At 43.6% G+C, this 24,661-nt stretch overlaps 1 protein-coding gene across 9 annotated transcripts in view; it reads right to left on the bottom strand.

Annotated features, from left to right (window-relative positions):
- Positions 1–24,661, bottom strand: part of R3HDM1 (R3H domain containing 1) — a 642,394-nt gene that overhangs the window by 453,024 nt on the left and 164,709 nt on the right. For all 9 annotated transcript variants that reach the window (XM_069225061.1, XM_069225063.1, XM_069225066.1 and 6 more), the window contains 2 exons: positions 12,933–12,992; positions 12,707–12,847 (listed from right to left, as the gene is read on the bottom strand). In XM_069225061.1, coding sequence (XP_069081162.1) covers positions 12,707–12,847; positions 12,933–12,992 — 201 coding nt within the window. The remainder of the gene's footprint in view (positions 1–12,706; positions 12,848–12,932; positions 12,993–24,661) is intronic.

Here is a 24,661-nt window from a genome sequence, read left to right as displayed (position 1 = left end):
GGCCCATGTTGCTGCCTGACAGATGTCCAGGACAGGAACTCTATAAGTTAATGCAGTGGTCACAGCGTTGGCTCTGGTGGAATGACCATGCAAGCCCTCAGGGATTGCTTCTTGACCAATGCGTAGCAGATGTTTATGCGGGGAGATATTGATCTTGAGAGGGTCCATTTCTGCACAGCCTTCAATTTCTTGGCATCCACGTACCCTATGAGGAGTACATCCAACCAAAGCTCTTTAATGTGTTCAACGGAGAACCACAACACTCTTTATGGGTCCAGACTGTAGAGCCCCTCCTCCTATTTAGAAGGGTGAGGCAGAGCAAATAAAGCAGGCAAGGTGATGTCCTAGCCTAAATAAAAAGATTCACACCCTTCGGGAGGAAGAAGGCACATGTCCGGGTTATCAGCTTGTCTGGATAGAAGGTGGTATAAAGAGGGAGAACAGAGAGTGCCTGCAAGTCGCTGACCTTTCTAGCCCTTGTAATGGACACTTGAAAAGCAGTCTTGATTGTTAATAACCTAAGATGGCAGTTGTGCAGCAGCTGAAAAGGAACACACATTGAAAAGATCATGACCAGATTTAGGTCACACTGGGTTATGGTGAATGACCTGGAAGGAAACGCATCATAAACCTTTGAGACACCCAGTTATAACAGGTGACCTGACCAAAGAAAGTTGGTCCCACAGCCGTGAAAATGCTGAATGGGCAAACAATACCCCTTAACCAGTTCTGTGCCTTGGACGAGGGGACCTCGTCCAAGGCACCAGTTCCTGTGTTCCTTGGACGAGGTCACCTCGTCCAAGGCACAGGAGCTGGGGGGGGGGGGGAGCGCTAGCGCTCCCCCCCTGTGCTCCCCACCCACCCCCCCAAGGCAGGGATGGAAGGGGAAGCCCTTCCCCTTCCACCCCAACCCCCCCAGTGCATTTCTCTTTCGATCATGTGGGGGAGGCACGGAGAGGCTTCAAAGGGAAGGAAATTTATTTCCTTCCCTTTGAAGTCTCTCCAAGCGTTTCAAAGCTTTTGAAACGCCCACTAGACACCAGGGATGTTTTTTTTTTTTTTTAAATAGACATAAGGGAGCGACCCCTTGGGCAAGGGTCGCTCACAATGGGGGGCATTTTTTAAGAAGGCCTTTTCTGCCCCCCCCCCCCCCCCGGGGGGCAGAAACCTCTAGGGCACCAGGAATCTTTTTTTTTTTTTTTTAGGTGGGGAGCGATCCCTTATGCAAGGGTTGCTCCCCTAGGGGCCAAAATCCACAGGTAGGCACTTTGCAAAAAACACCTGTTTTCTTTAAAAAAAATGTGATGTGTCCACGTTGCGTTTTGGGGCATTTCCTGTCGCGGGCGCTAGGCCTACCCACACAAGTGAGGTATGATTTTTATCGGGAGACTTGGGTGAACGCTGGGTGGAAGGAAATTTGTGGCTCCTCTCTGATTCCAGAACTTTCTGTCACCAAACTGTGAGGAAAATGTGTTTTTTTAGCCAAATTTTGAGGTTTGCAAAGGATTCTGGGTATCAGAACCTGGTCAGAGCCCCACAAGTCACCCCATCTTGGATTCCCCTAGGTCTCTAGTTTTCAAAAATGCACAGGTTTAGTAGGTTTCCCTAGGTGCCGGCTGAGCTAGAAGCCAAAATCTACAGGTAGGCACTTTGCAAAAAACACCTGTTTTCTTTAAAAAAATGTGATGTGCCCACGTTGCGTTTTGGGGCGTTTCCTGTCGCGGGCGGTAGGCCTACCCACACAAGTGAGGTATCATTTTTATCGGGAGACTTGGGGGAACATAGATTAGCAAAACAAGTGTTAATGCCTCTTGTCTTTCTCTACATTTTTTCCTTCCAAATATAGAATGTGTGTAAAAAAGACATCTATTTGAGAAATGCCCTTTAATTCACATGCTAGTATGGTCACCCCGGAATTCAGAGATGTGCAAATAACCACTGCTCCTCAACACCTTATCTTGTGCCCATTTTGGAAATACAAAGGTTTTCTTGATAGCTATTTTTCACTCTTTGTATTTCAGCAAATGAATTGCTGTATACCCGGTATAGAATTAAAACGCACTGCAGGGTGCAGCTCATTTATTGGCTCTGGGTACCTAGGGTTCTTGATGAACCTACAAGCCCTATATATCCCCGCAACCAGAGGAGTCCAGCAGACGTAACGGTATATTGCTTTCGAAAATCTGACATTGAAGGAAAAAGTTACAGAGTAAAACGTAGAGAAAAATTGCTGTTTTTTTCACCTCAATTTCAATATTTTTCTTTTTCAGTTGTTATTTTCTGTAGGAAACCCTTGTAGGATCTACACAAATGACCCCGTGCTGAATTCAGATTTTTGTCTACTTTTCAGAAATGTTTAGGTTTCTGGGATCCAGTATTGGTTTCACGCCCATTTCTGTCACTGACTGGAAGAAGGCTGAAAGCACAATTTTTTTTAAAAAATGAGGTATGTCCCAGTAAAATGCCAAATTTGGGTTGAAAAATTGGGTTTTCTGATTCAAGTCTGCCTGTTCCTGAAAGCTGGGAAGCTGGTGATTTTAGCACCACAAACCCTTTGTTGATGCCATTTTCAGGGGAAAAACGACAAGCCTTCTTCTGCAGCCACTTTTTCCCATTTTTTTTAAAAAAAACGAAATTTTCACTGTATTTTGGCTAATTTCTTGGCCTCCTTCAGGGGAACCCACAAAGTCTGGGTACCTCTAGAATCCCTAGGATGTTGGAGAAAAAGGACGCACATTTGGCTTGGCTAGCTTATGTGGACAAAAAGTTATGAGGGCCTAAGCGCAAACTGCCCCAAATAGCCAAAAAAAGGCCTGGCAGAGGAGGGGGAAAAGGCCTGGCAGCGAAGGGGTTAACTGTGCCCAGATCACAGCTCAGCTTGGCCAAGTACAGAACAAACAGAAGATCCTGAGAAAGGGGTGCAGAGAGGATTGAGGTTTCTAGGTGCACACCTCGCCACCAATTTGTCCCAGAGCACACATATTCAGACTTAGTGGAGGGACACTTGGCAGCCAGAATATCATCACAGACTTTGGGAGGAAGATTGAAAGCTGTCAACTGCTGCTTCTCAATCTCCATACATTAAGGCAGATGGAGTGCAGGTTCTGGTGCAGGACCCTCCCCGGTTGCTGAAACAGAAGATCCTCTCAAAGAGGCAACCTGACCAGAGGACCATTGCACATGCTCAATAAGCTTGGGATGCCAGATTCTCTGCGCCCAATAATGAGCCAGAAGAATGACTTTAGTCCAGTCGATACTGATCTTCTTGAGAACACTGGGCAGGAGTGGTATTGGCAAAAAGGCATACAAAAGGTAGGAGATCCACTCAAGATTAAAAGCGTCTGAGGTGGTCACGAACAACAAAGAGTGTTTCTTTGTTATTAGTATCCCCTGTTTTGTTTCTCAGAATTCTGGAGAATGTATTACACTTATCTACTGCTACTATGAGCACAGAGTCTTTCACCTCCTACAAGGAGCTCTTCAAAGTGGAGGCATACAGAAGTCTAAACAGAGAAGTTCTTCTTGCTTCCACAAAAAGCAGCAGCATCATTATTATTATTTGAAGGAGCTTGGGGGCAGCAGCACTATTGCTGAATTTCTAGCTACTACGATAGATCAAATGACTAAAGAAAAAGTTAAGGTTGTCCTTAAAAAAAAAAAAATCCTACACCGAATGAAGCATGCATGCTTCCTCCTGTTGACTCTCCCCATTTAGAGAGAGACCCAATTACAGTGAGATAGAACATGCACACTCTGCAACAGATTGATGAAAAATACGTCAAGTGATGTTACAATAAACCGAGAAATCTTGAAATAGGCTGTCCAATAGCTTTGGTTTAACATGGATTTTCATGATCCTGCTACTCCCTCACCATCTGAACGATAAATATCCAGAAAAACTGGTCTAACATTTACCCCTTAATTGACCTCGAACTAGATTTCCAGAAGCTCTCTAAGAAGATTCTCTGCACAATTGTTTTTTGGCCCTCTATCATTAATTTCGATGATACAACACTTTTAGATCCCATTCATAAAATGAATGAGTACTGTTACTTTCTACATGAAAACATTGGTAAATACGCTCTGCAATGTCTGTGCCACAAATGGCTTGAAGATTTCTCCATCACTCTACGTTAAGTCATTTAACAAGCAGCAGAAGCAACTTTGAGAAGTTGCTCAAGAATTTCCAATTGTTGATATTTATCAACGACTTACGGTGTCCCTGATACCGTTTATTTAAGCACTACACACTTCGTGTACTTTATTCTGGTGCTGTTTTATTCTGCTACACACATCTTTAGGAGTGTATCTAGAGAATGTGGAGCTCATTGTAAATCAAGTAACAATACTATTAAACGCATAAATGTATTTTAGTTGAAAAAGTGAGTTATCTAAAGCGTCATAAGTGAACTGGTGAGCAAGAAATTGTAAGCCAACAAGATTATGACCTAGGGTGGGTGCAGCAGGGGTGGGAGAAGCAGGAGCGGGAGCAGAAAGGGGAGAGGCAGCAAGGTCTAACCTGACAATTCTGTTCCCAATTGCCAGGGGCACATGTTGCTTAAACAGCCAGAGAAAGGCACAGCACTTCCTCAACTCAGCATCAGGTAATTCACCAGTCAGTGTTGGCAGACCTATTGTCTAAAACTGAGTCGCAGAACATTGTGTTGTTGGTGCATGCTGACCATGTCATGCTTGGAAGCGGTCCCTTAGGTGGTGAAACAGTTTGTTGAGAAATCGGCCAACTTTGTGAATAGAGACAAATGGGGTTACAATATGCAGTCTTCTTGTCTGCAGGAAAATGCACAAGCCAACTGCAACCCTGCTCTTGCTCATGCCCATTTCTCTTTCATGTGAAAATGACTGCCTGAAAGTGCCAGACATGTGCAATATGATCTGTTACTCTAGGAAAGAAAAAACCCACTCCTTGCACACAGTACTTCATAAATGTGTCTGAGACAGAACAAAATATGCACCTTCACAATCTCATGTTCCTCTATACCTTTTCATTCCTGCCTTCATTCTGAATGTCAGTTTATCTTTCCGGTTTTCCAGTCCATTCACTTTCTGTGGGTCAGTCTACTTAGTGGTTCGCTTTATCTACTTCCATCAAGTTACCTAATGGATTCAGCATCACCTTTTTCACCTAGCTATCCAAATATCTTCAACACCCAGCTCTGAATTGGTGGCTGCTCCCGTTTAGGCGACTTTGCTTTTTCTCTGTGTTGCCTCATGCAGGGAAGGAGGTAAGCCTCATCACTACTGTCCAAGCTAACCTGACATCAACTTCAAATCATCATTTTAATTGATGGTTCAGATGAGGGCTACAATGGAGGATCAGATCTGCTTATTACGTGCCTCCCAACATCGGTCTTAACCCTCAGCCATCAAAGAAGCTGATACTACTCCATGCAATTCTTTACCCAAGATTTGGGTGTCAAAAAGAGGTCAACAAGATAACGTCAACAATGTTCCATAAATTAAAAAAATGTTAGTACAAATTATTTAAATAAAGTTTAAAAAAAGTTATATAGCTAATTTACAGGTGAGAATACCAAGTGGCAGTCTTCATCTACAGTATATGTATGTTGTATTTTAAAAAGAAAAATAGAAAACAATGCTGGAAGTGCAAAGTGGTTCAAACAAACAATACATGAATAATACCTTGTATGTCATTCATTACAGAGACTGCATACTCTATCTTGTACCTGCATCCTTGACCAGTTAGTAGTACATTTCAGAGGGAGTATGTTTAGTTGTAACTACAGCAAGAAATGGTGGATTCAATGATCCATGTGCCAAGACAAATATTTTTGTTGTTTCGTCACAATGCATGTATCAGTTGTTGCATTGAATTTAACCTTGTTTATACAAACTTCCAATAGCAACAAACATAAAAGTGATACTAGAATGTTAAGCGAATACACCACATTTTGTGGGTCGGCTCCCCTTTACTAATGGGACAGGTAAGGCTTCTCCAGCTCTCCTCACACAAAGCACGTCTTTCTTGTGCTGTGCCCTACACTACACTGAATGTGAAGGATGACAGAACAAGATGGACTTGGTGTGTCCCTATCGAGAGGCATGAAAGATTAGGCTAAAAGCAATGGCTTTAGGGTAAGAGGAGTCACATTTCAGCAAATCAACACAAATATTTTAAGGCAAGACACCTCAATGAAGACCTGCAACATGTTACATAATATTTCCAACATTCCTGCCACTTTCATAAGAGAAGTGTGCTTGCCAGGTAGTCAGTACTCTTACAGACTTGTCAATAAATACTATGCCACAGTAACTGATACTGAATCTGATGTAGAAAACTAAATGGTCACCTGCAGGAGTAGTTTTGCAGTTTGAAGAATTTTCTGGATTCAAATGCTGTGCATTAGTCTGCCATCTAGTGGTTGAGTCCGGAATTCTCCAATGTATCAATATTTCAGTAGTCTTCCTTCTCTCTCTCTCTCTCTCTCTCTCTCTCTCTTTTCTTTTTTGTTGGGCATCAGCAGGTGCAATATTTGGTGTCCTAGCCAGCCACCTCTGATGTCTAACACCCTCCCCAGAAGCTCCCAGTCGTAGTCACCATCTTCAGACTTTTTATTTTCCTCTCTTCTCCCATCTTCTAGGAGAGGTGGGAGGGTCGCCTTCGAATACAGAGAATTCTTCAAGCTGCAAAACTACTGCTACAGGCAAGAAACCATTTTGATTTGCAGCATGAATCTATTCTGAATACACATGCTGTGCATGAATTTTTTGCATTTTTGATTTTAATCTTGTGGTGCTTGGGATGAAGATGAGCTTACATTTCTAAACCGATGTTTTAATACGCTTTGTCCAACTTCAGCTTCCTTCTTTATTTGAATATCTATTCAATAATGGTTTGTAAACGTGCACACTGATGACCAAGCCACTGCAGTGCAAATGTCCTGTTAAAGTATATTTTCCAGAAAAGCTATTGATGCTCATTTCTGTGTTTTTGAGTGCACTTTTGGTGTAGAATATAACCATATTCCTGCACTTGAGCAACAGAACTGGATGATTGTCATCTTTGACACTGGTTTACCCCTGTTGTCCGCAAATCACACAGTCACTTTGTCTTCCTGCTGGTCTTTTTTCTATACAGTACACAATAGCCCTTTTTGCGTCTAGTGTGCGTAATGCTCTTTCCGCTTGATTTTTTTTAGTTCGTGGAAAAAGCTAGGTTTAAACTGACCGATTTATGTGAAAGTGTGAAATAACCTTGGGGAAGAAGTGTGGATCTGTCTTCATGGATGTTCTTGTGGATTTGTAGGTATGACTTTTGAATTGTAAGTGCCTGCAGTTCAGTCACCCTACAAAGCAATGTCATTGCCACTAGGAATGCTGTTTTGAGTGTGAGCATCTTTGAGGATGCCTTGTGAAGAGGCTCCAAGACTTTCCTTATTAGTTGTGTTAGTACCAGGTTTAGGTTCCATGTAGGGGCCGACTGCCTGGTTGGTACTGTCATTTTTGTTCCCTCTAAAGAAACCTCTTCCTATATGACCTCTTATGTAGGCCACAATCGCTGCTAGATGTACTTTTTGAGGAAGCATAAGTTAATTTGAAGTTTAGTAGGTGCATGAGATATTTAAAGACTGTTGCACCCTCAGTATTGTCTTGGAATAGGCCCACCCTTTGGCACCATAATGAGAATCTTTCCTACTTGGCCATGCAACTCTTTCTTGATTTTGGCCTTCTTGAATCTCTGAGAACGGCCATTGGGATTTCAGGTAAACCTAGATGGCAAAATTCTTTCAGAAGCCATGCTGCCAAAATGAAACTTCCTGGTTCTGGATGGAGAATTCCCCCTTTTCTTATTGACAGCAGGTCCTGTTGTCATGGTAATCTCTGGATGTTTCCTTGCACCATTTCTATTAGTTCTGAGTACCAAGTTTGTCTCGCCCACTGAGGGCCAATTAGTATTAGCATCATCTTGGCATGTTTGCATTTGTTGATTTCCCTGTGTAACACTGGTAAATGGGGAAAAGCATAAGCAAATATACCTGACCAGCTTAACAACAGAGTATTCCTCAAGGATTTGTGTTGTGGATGTCTAAACGCAAAGTACTGGCATTTTGCATTTGTGTGCGTTGTAAACAGATCTATTCTGGTGTTTCCCCGAGGTTTGAACATCTGTTTGAGTACTGCGAGATTAAGTTCCCATTAGTAGGAAGATGATGCTTGCTTGCTTAGTCTGTCCGCTTCAACATTGTCTTTCCCTGGAAGATGATTTGCTGTTAGGTAAATTTATTTCTGATTCAGATTTCTTGCACTAGTTTTGATAGAATAAAGGGCTGAGTTCCACTCTGCTTCTCAATGTAAAACACTGTCATTGTACTATGTTTGGATTAATAGAGCCCCCTCCACCTCCCAGCTCTTCTGAAAGGCTTTTAAGGCTAGGAACATAGTTTTTAGTTCCAGGACTTTGATATGATGGACTGCTTCTGGTTTCCTTCATATATCTCGGAGCTTGAGTGAGCCCATAGGTGCTCTCCACCCCATATGTGAGGCGTCTGTAGTAATGGTTGACGCTGGAGCTCCTAAATGCAATCTGTTCCGCCATGCCATCTCCTCCTGTATTTTCTCCATGACAACCACTAGATCCTCCCATAAGATTGTGACTATTGGTTTTGTAGCCATGGCTGAATTGGTTTCATATGTAGCCTTGCATATAGAATGAGAGGGATTCATGAGGCCAGCTTGCCTATAATTTTCCACACAGACCTCGCTGTCCAAGTTGCCCTTTCTGGTAAAGGTGAGTTTCGTGAAGTACTGACACTATCCTCTTTTCACAGGGATACACCTTGACTCTATTGAGCTGATTCTTGCTCCTTTAAAGATTTTTTTCTTGTTCTGGTTTTGCTGATGAATTTTCGGTAATTATTGAAAAACCTAGGTTAAAAAGTGTTATTGTTTTTTTTTTTCCTGTTTTGCATTTTCTTAACAAGCTTACTTTTACTAGCCAGTCATCTAAGTAAGGATAAACGTGTATCCCTCGTCTTCTCAACACCCTCGATGCAGACTTTGTCAAAGGCCAGCACTCTGAATTATTGTTTGAAATGTCTTGTTCACTACAAATCACAAGTATCTCTTGTGTTTGCGATTCATTGGTATGTGTAAGAAAGCTTCTTTTAGGTCTATAGTTGCCATGTAATCCCTTTTGTAACTGTGGTATGATATCCTGCAGTGCTGTCATCTTGAATTTTTCCTTTTTTATAAACTGGTTTATAAATCATAGGTCCAGTATTGGACATAGACTTCCGTCTTGTTTTGGGATTAGGACGTATGTTAAGTAATTTCCCTGATTGATCTATTTTCTAGGCACGTTTCCTATTGCTCTTTTTCCCATCAACTCATCAGCTTCCTTGAGTAGACAGGATGTTTCCTCCTTTGAATGGACTGATTTCCTTGATCCCTTTGCTGAAGGTGTTTTGATCAGTTCTGTGCAATATCCAAGTTTTATGATGCTTAAAATTCAATTGTCTGACGTCACCTTCCTCCAATCCAGAGGAAGTCCCTTGTCCTGCCTCCCACTGGTGTGTGTGTGAGATGTCTTGATAGAGTGCATAGTCACTTACTGGTAGGGGCTGCTCCTCCCCTGTGAGACTGTGCTCTTCCTCTTGCACGTCCCCGAAAAGACTGCCATCCTTGCATCAAACTGCCAGCATTGAGGTGTTGTCTGTGTTTGGCTTGTGCTTTGAAATTCTTGTAGTGATGATATTCTAGGGAATCTTGCTCTTCTTGCCGGCCTCCAGACCGGTGCTGTTATTCTCCTCAGATTGCCTTCAAACTGCAGAGCTCCCATAAATGTAGCTGTTTTGTTGTCTTTTTGCATCTGTTGTAGAGTTTAATCTACTGTACTTCTGAACAGTTGTTCTCCGTAGAAAGGCGTGTTGATGATGTTTGCATGAACCTCTGATTTAAAACCAGACACCCTCAACCATGCACGGCGCCTAAGTGTTGTTCCCGCCATGTGTCAACTTGCAGTGTTTGCAGCGTCTAGTGCTGACTTAGAGCATGTTTGTCAAGGTTTCCCCCCCCCCCTTCCGCTAGGGAAGCTGCTCTTTTCCAGTAATGTTCGAGCAAGTGCTTCATTAACTCTGCCATCTCATCCCATTGCTGGTATGCAGAACTATTTACAAGAGCGTTGGAGTTGAGCTTCTCCAGTGAGCTGCTGCCCTCTCTCGAAGGTTTCTGCCCACCATTATCCATCTTCCTACTATCTTTGTCTAGAAGTGTTCCAGACATGGTTGGAATGTTTGTCTTTTTCCTGGCTTGAGCTGCTATAACAGAGCTAGCTGGGACTGTTCCTTTTATGCATAGGGGATCCTTGAATGTTTATACGTTTTCTCTGCTCTTCATGTCAAAGCTCTGCACGTTGCAGGCTCCTTGGAAACCTCTCTCTTCGATCCAAAATTCAAGGCAGCATTTGTAGGTGGTCCAAGAAGGCAGCAAGATCTCTAGGAGGAAGAAGGAATGGGTTTGGCCTCCTTTTATTGCAAGCCATAGTTGTCAACTGCTTTTTAAATAAGTTGCCCATATACAGCAATATCATCCGGAAGTGACGGCCTCCATGCATGTGTGTCAATTCCCTCTTCGGGAGAATCTGTTTCGAAGTTGTGTCACTGTGTTTCTGTTAACTCAGATACTTCTGAATCAATTGCCAAATTGTCAAGATCCTCATCCTTGAACAATTCTTGCTCTTCTTCCTCCTCCTGTGGTCCAGGTGTCATTGGGTATTCTAGCTCTTCAATGTCTCTTTCAGTCTGCTCTTTAGGCATCAAGATTTCAGAGGAATTCAGAACTCCCAAAAGGATTCATCAAAATCCTTTTTCTTCTGAAGAATGGCAGCCATTTGTTCCTTGAGCCGCTTTATCTTTCATTCAATTTCAGCAGCTTGATCTTCGGGGTCGAGCACAAATGCAGATTTCCTCTTTGATGGCGAAGTTTCCTTCAATGTGTGTCTTTCGTCACCTTTATCAGCATTTCCTCGCTTCTTACTTCCTTAGAAGTCGAACCATCTCCACTTCGATCAGTCTTCGAAACTGCTCAACTTCGACTGTCTTCCGACGTTGATGGCTTTTCGGATGTTTAACTGTCCACAGTTGCCTCAGCCATGGGACCCAAGGGGTTCTTGGCTTGCCTTCAGTCCCAATTTTTCAGACACCGAGGCCGCTCTCTGTGCTTTTGAGTCTGATGTTTTAGACTCTCCCTCTGAATGTTTTTTTTGGAGTTACCTTAGGTCTGTGTTGTTCCCTCTCGACGTTGACTATTCTCAATTCGATGTCGGAGCCTTCTCCTTCTGCCCCTTTGGCGAGGTCATCCTTTTAGTCACTCGACAACCCCAGGTCCTTAAGCGATGTACTCAGTTTATGGCTCTGCATGGTGCAGTGTGCCTGCCTCTGCTTGTCCCTTGCCCTCAGCGTCTTCAGGTTAAAATCTGCACATGCCTCGCAGTCTTCGCTGTAGTATTTGAGGAGCACAGGTTACAGACTTGATGTTTGTCTTTCTGGGAGAATTTGTGGTGGCACTTCCATATCACGCGGAACAGCTTGCTGTATCTAATAGACACTCCTTCTTCGGTGGCAGTCTTAGGTTTTTGTTCAACAAAAACGACTTTCTTAGCAAACTGGAGAGCCTTAAGCTATGCTTCCAGACCCAACTGCAGAATGAAAGAATCTGAGGATGACGACCATGACTGAGAGCTTCTGGGTAGGGGTTATGACAACCGAGGAGGCTGGTAAGGACACCAAACGCTGGGACCATTGACACCCAACAAAAAAGTAAATTAAAAAAAGAGGACTACTGGTATATTGGAGAATTCAGGACCCAGCAACTAGGCAGTAAAATAATGCATAGCACGTGAATCCAGAAATAACTCATGCTGCAAAACAAATGAATGTATATTACATACCTAATCAATTCAATGATGGGGCTCATCTACTGAAGATGGTAGAATGCAGGTCCTAATCCATCATCATGGAGTGGGTAGTCGTGCATGTCTACTGTTGACTGCCTGGTCCCAGGTTCCAGCTAAGCAAAGCTATTCTAGTATTTTCCTGCATTGACATACAGCCAAAGACCATCAGAAAAGGGAGAATTTCACTAAACAAATCAATTCAAGTTTACTAATGGTGATTACAAGTACTCAAGCACACAAAAGGCAACGACAGAAAAGCTTACAATTTGTCTACACTGGCAATCGCTCGTGGCAGCATTCCAGCTCATTGTTCTTTTGTCCACTATGCCAGGTCAGACTAGACCCATTTATATGCAAATCAGCCTTGGTCCTACTCAAACAGGAATAGTCTAGCGAGAACTACCAAGCCAGGTCCTCTCTGAACTGGACTACACGCAACCCACTTCCAGTGAGACAAAATGCAATTATCTTTCCCAAACCCCTGTGTGTTTGATGAACAGTACTCTGCTGATTACTAGCCTATTGAATGTACACTCAGCAGCATCACCGTGCACTTCGAAATCTTTAGGGATCTGAAGCAACCTACCAATTAAATGAAAAGACACATGCTTGATTTAAAGCTTGATATGTTGTTTGATTTTGTTTTCTTTGATTTATAGCATTTAATGTTTCATGACATAAAACAGATCACTTTTTCCACACTCAAAATAGTACAGTATAAATTAGGCACACACTAAACATCATTAAAATATGTACATACAATTACATACTTACATTCTTGTGTTTCCAGTTTTATTTACTATAACAGACTTTCCACTTTGGTCAACATTATGATCTAATCCAAAGTAGGCAGCTACTCTGTGTAACAGCATTCTGTGATAGGATGTCATTGGAGGAAACTTTTTACGTTGAATTCTGTAATTAAGAACGTATGTTTGTTATAAACATTAATTTAAAACAAAGTGGACTACTAACCTTCCATCAAAACATAACTACTTACTCATTAGTACCGATGAAGTCTAAAATCTCTTGCTCTAGTTTTAGCAGCATCATTCTGTCCCTGAAAAACGAAACACAAAGATCCATGCATGTAAAAGAATGCATAATGATGACAAGGTTACAAAAAAGTATTTTAAATAAACAATTACTGCACTACCATAATTAACTGAACAACACAAAGCAATCCATTATGAGACTTTCATAATAAACGTTTTTGAAAAAGAAAGTGTTGCAGGGAGCATACAGTAAATCATACCACAAAATGAAATAAAAATACTTTGGAATATTAATTGTTCTTCGACTGTGATCAAGCACTGTGAAAGGGAAACTGGATGCTTTCTTTTACCAGGATAGCCCCTTGAACCACTTGACCTTTGATGGGGCAAAGCCAAGGAAATATGGTGTGAGACACCTTTTTCTGAAGCTTACCGACCAGACACCCCAAAACTAAACCAGTTGACACAAACCAGGCGATAAACATGACAAGTGACAAGCAATGGCAATCTTGGATGACTTAGACGTGGGGGAAACAGTTGATGCCACAAAGTGAGGGGCCGCTGCACGGCATAGAGACAATATGACGGGCAAAAACTCACCCATCTGCGCTTAGGCCAGACATCCAACAAGCAGTGAGGCTTTTGTGAGGGACTACAGTATGCACTAGAGGTACAGCTACAATCCCAATGGATCTGTGTCAGAGGTGAGAGTCAAAAGGCACCAATGGAATGCGAGAAGTGGACAGGTGGCAGAATAGACAGTCTGGCCCCAGGTGGAGCTAGCATAGTGCTGCCTGAGCAAAGGTGGATGGCTGAGGTGCCAGAATTAACTGGGGGCCCAAGGCTAATGGCATGCTGAGGACTGCCTGAGCTTGGTGGGTTGTAGTTCAGAGTTGGGGTGAACTTTAGAACCAGAGGCCATGGAGGAAGGTGGCCTTCTAAGAGGAAACAAAAAAGTGGCTTCATGGGCAGGTCCAGCAGTCCTGGCATTTTCATCCGCACTCCCAGAGTGAACAAGCACGGTCCATGGGGCCTCAGAAGGTGGCACCTGCCCAGCAGTGGCTGGTAGTCTGACCCCCCCCCTAGATTTCAGCAGGCAAACTGGGCCTCAATTCACTTTTCAGAGAAAGTAGGCTAACCATACTTTACAGAAAAGGGATATGCAGCCAGCACCTCCACAAGCTAGGAGCAAACCTGAATCAACCAAAGTTTGATCTTCCTTAGAATGATGCAGGGTGTCGAAAATGTAGGCAAGGTGATGCATTGGCCTAAATGGAAGGGCGTAACCGTTTCGGGAGAAAGGAGGCCCAAGTGCGAAGCACCACTTTGTCAGGATAGTTGAAAGGGTAGGGTGGCTTAGATGATAATGCCTGCAACTCACTCATCCTGCGGGCAGATGTAATGGCCTAAAGGAAGGCTGTTTTCAAAGTGAGAACCCTTAGGAGACAATTGTGGAGAGGCTTGAAAGGAGCAAATATCAGGAATTTCAGAACCAAATTCAAGTCCCATCAGGCCATAATGAAAGGGGAAGGGGAAAAACGTATGAGTAAGGCCTTTAAGGAACCTATTTACAAAAGGGGATTTAAACAAAGAAGGCTGATCAGCCTGTCGTAAGAAAGCAGAGATAATAACCCTTGGGAGTGCCCAAAGCAGAGCCCTGCTGGGCCAACAAAAGTATAAACAATAAAACCGCAGAGAGGGAGGTCAACAGACTTGCCTTTACACCATGCCACAAATTTCTTCCAACGACAGGCATGTACCTTTTTGGTGGAGGGATGCACAGCTGCCAAGATAACACTGCAGACTTCGGGGGGAAGGTCAAAATCTGCAACCTGACGCAGCTCAATCTCCATTCAAGAAGGCAGAGACTGGACAGGTTCAGGAGGAGAACACCCCCTTGCTGCTGCGACAGATGATCCTCCCAAAGAAGCAGTTTGATCAGAGGATCGATGACCATGCTCAATAGCTCAGGATACCAGACTCTTCGTGTACAGTCCAGAGCCACAAGGATGGATTACTTGGGCCCAGTCATTCCTGATCTTGAAAACTCTGGGCAGAAGTGGTATGGGCGGAAAGGCATACAGGAGGCCTGAGCTCCACTCGAGACAAAAAGCGTTGCCAAGCGATTGCCACCTTGGAAACCCAAATGCGCAATACTGCTGACTTTGCGTGTTCTCTGCGGAAGCGAACAGATCTAACCAAGGCTCTCCCCACGTCTCAAAGAGACCCTGCACCACCTCCGGATGAAGACGTCATTCGTTATTGACAATGCATGGACGGCTCAATGCACCTGCTCTGGCGTTCAGAGAGGCCGCCAGATGTTAAACCACCAGGGATATGCTCTGAGGTTTCAGCCATGTCCCGAAGCGCAGAGTCTCTTGACATAGGATCCATGATACCACAACGCCCTGCTTGTTGCAGTACCACATGGCGGTGGTGTTGTCCGTGAACACCTACACTACCTTTGTAGGAAAGTACCATCTTTCTAGCAGAGCTACCCCCACTTTTTGCCTGATGTTAGTATGTTAAGACTGTAGTCCACTGGGATCCTGCTAATCTAGAACCCCAGTGGCTGTGCTCTTCTCTAACTTTGGTTGCTTGGTAACTTTCTCACTCAACAATTGACATACTGGTGCACTCATGTAAGTCCCTAGTTTATGGTATTCAGGTGCCCAGGGGCCTTGGTACACCAGGGCAGACTAGGCTCGCCAGGGTTACATAGTTACATGGGGGAGGTGGGTTGGAATTTTAATAAACTTTAAAACAAAATAAAAAAATAACTTATCTCACTCCAGGCAGACTGGGAGCAGTGAATGACAATGTCATGATTATCCAGATTAAGCTTTAGTGGTGCAACACCATAGCTCTACCTTTTTATACAGCAATATAAGGGACATGACTGTGAATTAAGGTCTACTGTTCCCAGCACGAACAAAGGAAATTATCAATGGGAAAACCTTGTTCTTCAATGAACCTAAAGTTGCTTTGGAATGTGCTAAAAACCGTGCAGCTCTTGGATATGAGCTAAAACACCTCAAGCATAGACCATGGAGGGGCAGATCAGGATCACAGAGTAATGAATGAACCATATCAACCCAATCAAAGCGGGTACAAGAAGCAGTGGTGACAAATGACAGGCCGTCAGCAGTAGATCATCAGCAGTAATTGCTGACTCTTGAGATAACCCCCATTGTTTCAGAAAAGGAAGTGGACAGTGAGCGGATAATGACACCGATCCCTGGGTTAGTCACATGTGAAAGAGAAATATTCTGAAGGAGCAGTGAGCCCAGGTCTGGCGAAATGAGACAACACAGTGTAGGAGCCAAAACCCATTAATCACCTGAAAACCAACATTTGTTCTTTCGGATTTTTACCTAAATAATTTAACTTAAGCATATTCAGTTGATCTAGCGGTTAGAGACTACTGTTCTCATCAGGAGAACACAATTTAGCATAGCTAGACAGAATAAAATATTGGAAGGATAAAGGACTGAATTCTGGATCATAAATCAGCTAGTACTCCGGAGACGTTCAACACAAAATGAACAATTTCTTAAACAATGGTTCATAGAATTACAATGTTTACATTAATACTTCTTGCGGAAGTCCTTGAAAGTGATCCTTTGGGTACACAATGGATGATCTGTTCACAATACATGTTTTCTAATGATGTTGTACATTTCTTATATATTGACGTCGTCTACTTGATGCTCAGTGGAAACAAGGGGGAGATGGTTTGCTTGGGACACTAATTGGAAGGGAGAAGTGAACAGAAGCCAACTGAGTTGAACACCAGGAACTACATCCATTATTAAACAAATCACCTCTAACCTGAAAATGTGGCATAACTTTTCATTGCATTATTCACTTTTGTAAGTGACAAAGGAAACTCATTCTAAATGCAACATCATTAGTTCATTGGCTACTACTCTATGCATCATTAAAAACACTATAAAAATACTTTTCATGCAACATTTGCACAATTTGCTTATTTTGAAAACTCTACAACAGCAGTGAGCCCAGGTCTGGGCAAATGGGACAACAAGGGGTCCTGATAAGTTAATGTGTGTTAATGACGTGCATGGAAGGTGCATTACCTACTTGAGTGAATGGGGTGTGCACGGTAGGTAACCACCAGCAGAATCCCACACTGATTCCCACTTCATCATTATGGAGAGGAAGATCAAGATGGTGGTAGAGATTGAAAGGGGGCGGGACCTTCAATATTTATGGTCTAAACCCATGGAGCCATGAATACATATATAATATTGATGTAGAACTTGAGGGGCATGAATTACTCTGCCAAATATCAAAAAAATTAATACATTCCTGAGAATCCACAGGGCACGTATAGCAAAGCTTCAGGATAAAGAGGATGGGGTTAGGCTTAAAAGACAGTGGGAGAGGGCAACAACTTTACAAACACTCAGCGTTTGCTAAGAGGACTTAAATATAGGTGAAACCAGAGATACCGTTCACCAAACTGACAGAGCGTGTGGAATGGGAGGGCCAGTTGTCCTCTGGTTAGTGTTATGCTCCCAAACTGGAACAGTAGTGTTTCTCGATGCTCTGTTCAGTACCACGGAAAACCAGTGTAAATTCAGATAGAGCACTGTCTGATGCATGCACTGGTGGGCTGCCATTGTAGACAATTTTGCAGCTTTACTGCCAGATGCAGAGATGACTCAATTCTACATGGAGTCGAACATGGAGTGGGGGCGGATTGAAGATAGAGGTAAGCCACTATAGCCAACTACAAAAACAATGAGGGCAGGGGTATCCACTGAATAACTGAAAGCCCACAAACTATTTTAGAAATCCAACTGTTAGAAGCACCTAACTGCCATACACAGATTATCACTGTGATTCTCATTGGACACTTCTATATTATGCTGATAGGTGGAGGTAGGGAAGAAAGGGAAAAACTGGAAATTGTTTATTGTCGTTAAAGTTTTTTTCTACTACTGGGTTGAGGATATTCTTTTGGTTTAACGAGTTTGAAATGCTTGTAGATGTTTATTTAATCCAGTTGAGATATGATCACTTGTATTTTTTTCTTCCAGGCAAAATCAAGTTAAAAAAGAAATTAAAAGAAGTATTGTAGGAAAGTACCCTCTTTTTGGGATGGTAACCCCCACTTTTCACCTGCTGCCAGTATGTTTTTGACTGTGTTCACTGGAATACTGCTAACCAGGACCCCAGTGGCTGTGCCCTCTCCCTCTAAATTTGGTTGCTTAGGACTTTGCACACCCCACAACTGACATACTGGTGCCCCCATATAAGTTCCTAGTATATGGTACATAGGTAGGCAGGGCATCGGGGCACCAGAGGTCCCTCTCGGCTGCAGCATGTATTGTGTCACCCATAGGGGCCCATGCAAAATGTGTCTCAGGCCTACCACTGCAGCCTGCATTAAAAGGTGCATGCACCCTTTCACTACAGGTCACTGCACCAGATCACTAAGTCACCCCTAAGCTGGGCCTTCCTAGCCTAGAGGGAAGGGTACAGGTCCCTGTGCGTGAGGGCAGCCCTGCATGAGCAGAGGTGCCCCTACCAACTCAAGCTCCATTGCACTGGACTTCGTGCGGGAAGCCATTTTACCCATGTACTAAACACAGGCCACTGTGTCCAGCTACATAATAGTAACACCGAACCTGGGTATGTTTAGTATAAAAAAAATGTTGTAATCATACCCCAATCCAGTTGCCAGTATTGGTTGTATGATTCCATGCACTCTGGTGGGTCCTCAGACGACCCCCAGTATTGCTCCTCCCAGTCTTTCAGGGTTTTGCAAGCAACCTGCGCTGCTGCCACCCCACAGACAGGTTTCTCACCTCCTGATGCTTGACAAGCTCAAGCAGAGGAAGGCAAAACAAAGGTTTTTCTTTGGGAGAGGGAGGCAACACCCTCTCCCTTTAGAAATAGGTGTTACATGGCTTGGGAGGGGTAGCCTCCACCAACCCACTGGTATGCTTTGAAGGGCACATTTGGTGCCCTCCTTGCATAAACTGGTTTGCACCAGTCGAGGGACCCCCGGGTCCCTGTTCTGGCACACAACTGGACAATAGAAAGGAGAGTCACTACTCCCCTGTCCATCACCACCTCAGGGGTAGTGCCCAGAGCTCCTCCAGTTGGTCAATTGATTCTGAAATCTTGAATCCAAGCTGTGCAGTGGCCTCTGGAAGCATCTGAGTGGCCAGGTCAGAGAGGTGATGTCACAGCTCCCTACTGATATCCCCTTTTAGGGATATTTAGCGTCTCCCTCTTTGGTGGGTCCTCAGATTCGACTCCAGCTCCAGCGACGACTTCGATCTGCAACACTGTTTCTCTGTCTCCTTTCAGCATCTGCAACATTTCCCCAGCTCTTCACCCTCTGAGGGTGAGCACAAGAAGCAATAAGGAATATCTCTTGGAGTGATGGAGTCACTTCCCTGCTGCAGGTACCAACTGCAACGAAGACCGGCTGCATGGATCCTCTCTCCTCCGGAACTACGTGGATCCTGCATCATAGGTGGTGGTCTGGAGTGGTCCCCTCGGTCCTCTCTCCCAGCTGTCCAACTTTGGGGGCGGTGAGCCCCTACTCCTCCTTGCAGGACAGTACCCCTGTGCACTGCGACTCCTGCAGCTACCAAGGCTGGTTTGCTCTTTCTCCAAGGGATCTACAGGCTCCATATAGCCGTGGCCCAAAAACATCTTCCTGCAACGCAAAGTCTCCTGTCTGCTACTCCAGCAACATGGGGCACTCCTCCAGGTATGCTGAGTGGGCCTCACTGCGACTCCTGTGCCTGCTGCCAGTGGATTGCCTGTGGGGGCGGTCGCCTCATCTGGTGACTCTTCCAGCTGCTGAGGGTCATCCCTGACTCCACTCCTTGGGTCGAGTCCCCTGGATCTTGCTAGCCCTCGTCAGCCTTGCAAGCATGCTTCGACGTCTGCATTTGCCAAGGCTTGTAAGTGGTCTTCCAGCATCAATAAGCGACTGCATCACGACTGCTAACGTGGGACATAACTTGCATCACTACTGGAACTCTTCTGCTCCGGTGCTGCACTGCTGACTTTCTTCATTCACTGTCGACCGGGTCCTGCATCTTCAGAAGGGTGGGTAGTGGCTCCTGCCACCACTGGACACTCCAACTTGAACTGGACTTGGACCCCTCTCTTTGAAGGTCCTCTTCTTTCAGGATCCACCTTTGGGTTCTTTCAGCCTTGGTAGGGTATTGCACAATGTTTTTCCAAAGCTCTCCTGTGAGTCTGGGGAAAAAACAGGTACCTACTTCTTCCCTACTGGTCACTGGGGGCACCCTGGTACTTAACTTTTGGGATTCCTAATGCCTCCTGCTCCATTCTCCTAATTCCACGTCCAGGGGTGGGGGGCAGCCTTTCACATTCCACTGACTTAGTGAATGGTTTGGTCTCCCCTCTAGGGCACTCATTATTTTTACTATTGCTTTGTATGCTAATCACGGACTTCTAATGTGTATATGATAGTGTGTTTACTCACCTCCTAGTGGAGTAGTGCCTATACAGTATTTTAGTATTTGTGTTACTATAATAAAGTACCTTTTTTTTAACACTTTGTGGTTCTTTCATGTGTGTAAGTGCTGTGCGACTGTAGTGGTGTATGCATAAGCTTTACCCGACTCCTAGATACGTCTTGGCAGCTCATCCACAGCTACCTCTAAAGAGCACTGGCTCCTAGACATTGTCTACACCTCACCAATAGGTGCTACCTGGACCTGGTATAAGGTGATAACACCACAGGTGCTCACCACACACCAGGCCAGCTTCCTACAAGTATATCCAGTACATTTTAGTTCTACAGAAAAAAATCAGATAGTGACAGGAAGGGATTAATTGTGTGGAAGAGGCTGATTGGGAGAAGACTCATCTTTTGCTGCAATCCTCTAGTACAGTACCAGGGTCAAGTTCAATGTTGAGGTGGAGGCAGGATTGTGACAGCAGATTCCTAGAAGGTGATTTATCTTGAGATCAGGATTATTTGTACTAGCCACGCACATGCGACCTCCATGTAAGACTTCACAGAATATAATTCTCAATGGAGGGTACAACCAATGATCACACACGCTGAATATTTAAGCACATTATCAGATTGCCCAAGTTTATATGCAGTCATAATGGGTTACAAACAGAAGATGCTGATTCCGTCTAGGAGTCTATTGCCAGCTACGCAGGAGGACCCCAGCTATGAGCGGACTATCAGAGATGAAAAATAATGAAAATGTCACTTACCCAGTGTACATCTGTTTGTGGCATTAGTCGCTGCAGATTCACATGTTTAGCACAGTCCGCTGCCTGGTGTTGGGCTCGGAGTATTACAAGTTGTTTTTCTTCGAAGAAGTCTTTTTTGGTCACGGGACCGAAGGACTCCTCCCTCTTCGGCTCCATTGCGCATGGGCGTCGACTCCATCTTAGATTGTTTTCCCCGCAGAGGGTGAGGATGGAGGAGTTTGCTATAAATAGTGCCCATGCAATGGAGTGAATACGTATGTACATAAAAAGTTTATAATAATTATTTACAAATGTACAAATGTTTAAGATTTAAGATCTACTTCTAAACGGCTACAGACTTCCCGGGGAGGCGGGAGGGCACATGTGAATCTGCAGCGACTAATGCCACGAACAGATGTACACTGGGTAAGTGACATTTTCAGTTCGATGGCATATGTTGCTGCAGATACACATGTTTAGCATAGACTATAAAGCAGTTACCTCCCCTAAAAGCGGTGGTTTAGCCTGTAGGATTTGAAGTAGTTTGGAATAATGTTCTTAGTACAGCTTGGCCCACTGTAGCTTGTTGTGCATTTAGTACGTCTACACAGTAGTGTTTAGTAAATGTATGAGGCGTAGACCAGGTTGCAGCCTTACATATTTCGCTCATAGGAATGTTTCCTAGAAAGGCCATTGTAGCACCTTTCTTTCTGGTTGAGTGTGCCTTTGGTGTAATAGGCAATTCTCTCTTGGCTTTAAGATAGCATGTTTGAATACATCTGACTATCCATCTAGCAATGCCTTGTTTAGAGATTGGATTTCCTATGTGTGGTTTTTGAAAAGCTATGAACATTTGTTTTGTTTTCCTGATTAGCTTTGTTCTGTCAATGTAATACATTAGTGCTCTTTTGATGTCTAATGTATGTAGTGCCCTTTCAGCCACGGAATCTGGTTGTGGGAAGAACACTGGCAATTCTACTGTTTGATTTAAATGGAATGGTGAGATTACTTTTGGTAGAAATTTTGGATTTGTTCTTAGAACTATTTTATTTTTGTGTATTTGAATAAATGGTTCTTGTATGGTAAATGCCTGTATTTCACTTACTCTTCTGAGGGATGTGATTGCAATGAGAAATGCGACTTTCCACGTTAGATATTGCATTTCACAGTAATGCATGGGTTCGAAAGGTGGACCCATGAGTCTTGTTAAGACGATGTTAAGGTTCCATGAAGGAACTGGTGGTGTTCTTGGTGGTATAATTCTTTTTAGCCGTTCCATGAATGCTTTAATAACTGGTATTCTAAATAGAGACGATGAATGAGTAGTTTGTAGGTAAGCAGATATTGCTGCGAGGTGTATTTTTATAGATGAAAAAGCGAGATTCGCTTTTTGCAAATGTAGTAAGTATCCCACTATGTCCTTTGTAGAGGCATGCAATGGTTGGATTTGATTGGTATGGCAGTAGCAAACAAATCTTTTCCACTTAGATGCATAGCAGTGTCTAGTGGAAGCTTTTCTAGCTTGTTTTATGACCTCCATACATTCTTGTGTGAGGTCTAAGTGTCCGAATTCTAGGATTTCAGGAGCCAAATTGCTAGATTCAATGATGCTGGGTTTGGATGCCTGATCTGTTGTTTGTGTTGTGTTAACAGATCTGGTCTGTTGGGTAGTTTGACATGCGGTACTAGTGAAAGGTCTAGTAGAGTTGTATACCAAGGTTGTCTTGCCCATGTGGGTGCTATCAGTATGAGTTTGAGTTGGTTTTGACTCAATTTGTTTACTAGATATGGAAGGAGAGGGAGAGGGGGAAAAGCGTATGCAAATATCCCTGACCAACTCATCCATAGAGCATTGCCCTGTGATTCGCGGTGTGGGTACCTGGATGCGAAGTTTTGGCATTTTGCGTTTTCTTTTGTTGCGAACAAATCTATCTGGGGTGTTCCCCAAATTTGAAAGTACTTGTTCAGAACTTGGGGGTGAATTTCCCATTCGTGGACTTGTTGGTGGTCTCGCGAAAGGTTGTCTGCTAGTTGGTTTTGGATCCCTGGAATAAATTGTGCTATTAGGCGAATGTGGTTGTGAATCGCCCACTGCCATATTTTTTGTGTTAGGAGACACAATTGTGTTGAGTGTGTTCCTCCTTGTTTGTTTAAATAATACATTGTTGTCATGTTGTCTGTTTTGACAAGAATGTATTTGTGTGTTATTATGGGTTGAAAGGCTTTTAACGCTAGAAATACTGCTAACAGTTCTAGGTAATTGATATGAAATTTTGTTTGGTGTACATCCCATTGTCCTTGAATGCTGTGGTGATTGAGGTGTGCTCCCCACCCTGTCATGGAAGCATCTGTTGTTATAACGTATTGAGGCACTGGGTCCTGAAATGTCCGCCCTTTGTTTAAATTGTTGCTGTTCCACCATAGAAGCGAGAGGTATGTTTGGCGGTCTACCAACACCAGATCTTGAAGTTGACCCTGTGCCTGTGACCATTGTGATGCTAGGCACTGTTGTAAGGGTCGCATGTGTAGTCTTGCGTTTGGGACAATGGCTATGCATGATGACATCATGCCTAGAAGTTTTAGCACAAATTTTGCTTGTATCTTTTGGTTTGGAAACATAGCACTTATTACCTTGTGGAATGCTTGCACTCTTTGTGGACTTGGAGTGGCAATTCCTTTTGATGTGTTGATGGTTGCCCCTAGATATTGTTGTGTCTGACACGGTTCGAGGTGTGACTTTGTATAGTTGATGGAGAAACCCAGTTTGTGAAGGGTTTGTATGACATATGTGGTGTCGTTTGTGCACTTTTTTACTGTGTTGGTCTTGATTAGCCAATCGTCTAGGTAAGGAAACACATGTATCTGTTGTCTCCTGATATGTGCTGCTACTATTGCTAGACATTTTGTGAATACTCTTGGTGCAGTTGTTATTCCGAATGGCAACACCTTGAATTGGTAATGTATTCCTTTGAATACGAACCTTAGGTACTTTCTGTGAGAAGGGTGTATCGGTATATGAAAGTACGCATCTTTTAGGTCTAATGTGGTCATGTAATCTTGCTGTTTGAGCAGTGGAATGATGTCTTGTAGTGTGACCATGTGAATGTGGTCCGATATGATGTAGGTATTTAGTGTCCTGAGATCTAATATTGGTCTTAATGTTTTGTCTTTTTTTGGAATTAGAAAGTACAGGGAGTAAACTCCTGTGTTTTTTTGTTGTACTGGTACTAACTCTATTGCATCCTTTTGCAGTAGTGCTTGAACTTCTAGTCCTAAAAGTTCTAAATGTTGTGGTGACATTTTGCGTGTTTTTGGAGGGATGTTTGGTGGGAATTTGTGGAATTCTATGCATTAGCCATGTTGGATTATTGCTAATACCCAATTGTCTGTTGTAATCTGTTGCCAAGATTGGTAGAATTGGCTTAGTCTTCCCCCCACTGGTGTTGAGTGAAGGGGTTGCGTGACTTGAAAGTCACTGTTTAGGTGGAGGTGTTTTTGGAGTCTGGAA

Source organism: Pleurodeles waltl, chromosome 3_1, assembly GCF_031143425.1.
Source record: "Pleurodeles waltl isolate 20211129_DDA chromosome 3_1, aPleWal1.hap1.20221129, whole genome shotgun sequence".
In the NCBI taxonomy this organism is placed as follows: domain Eukaryota; kingdom Metazoa; phylum Chordata; class Amphibia; order Caudata; family Salamandridae; genus Pleurodeles; species Pleurodeles waltl.
The sequence above is the reverse complement of the archived record's forward strand: the minus strand, read 5'-3'. Positions and strand labels throughout refer to the sequence as shown.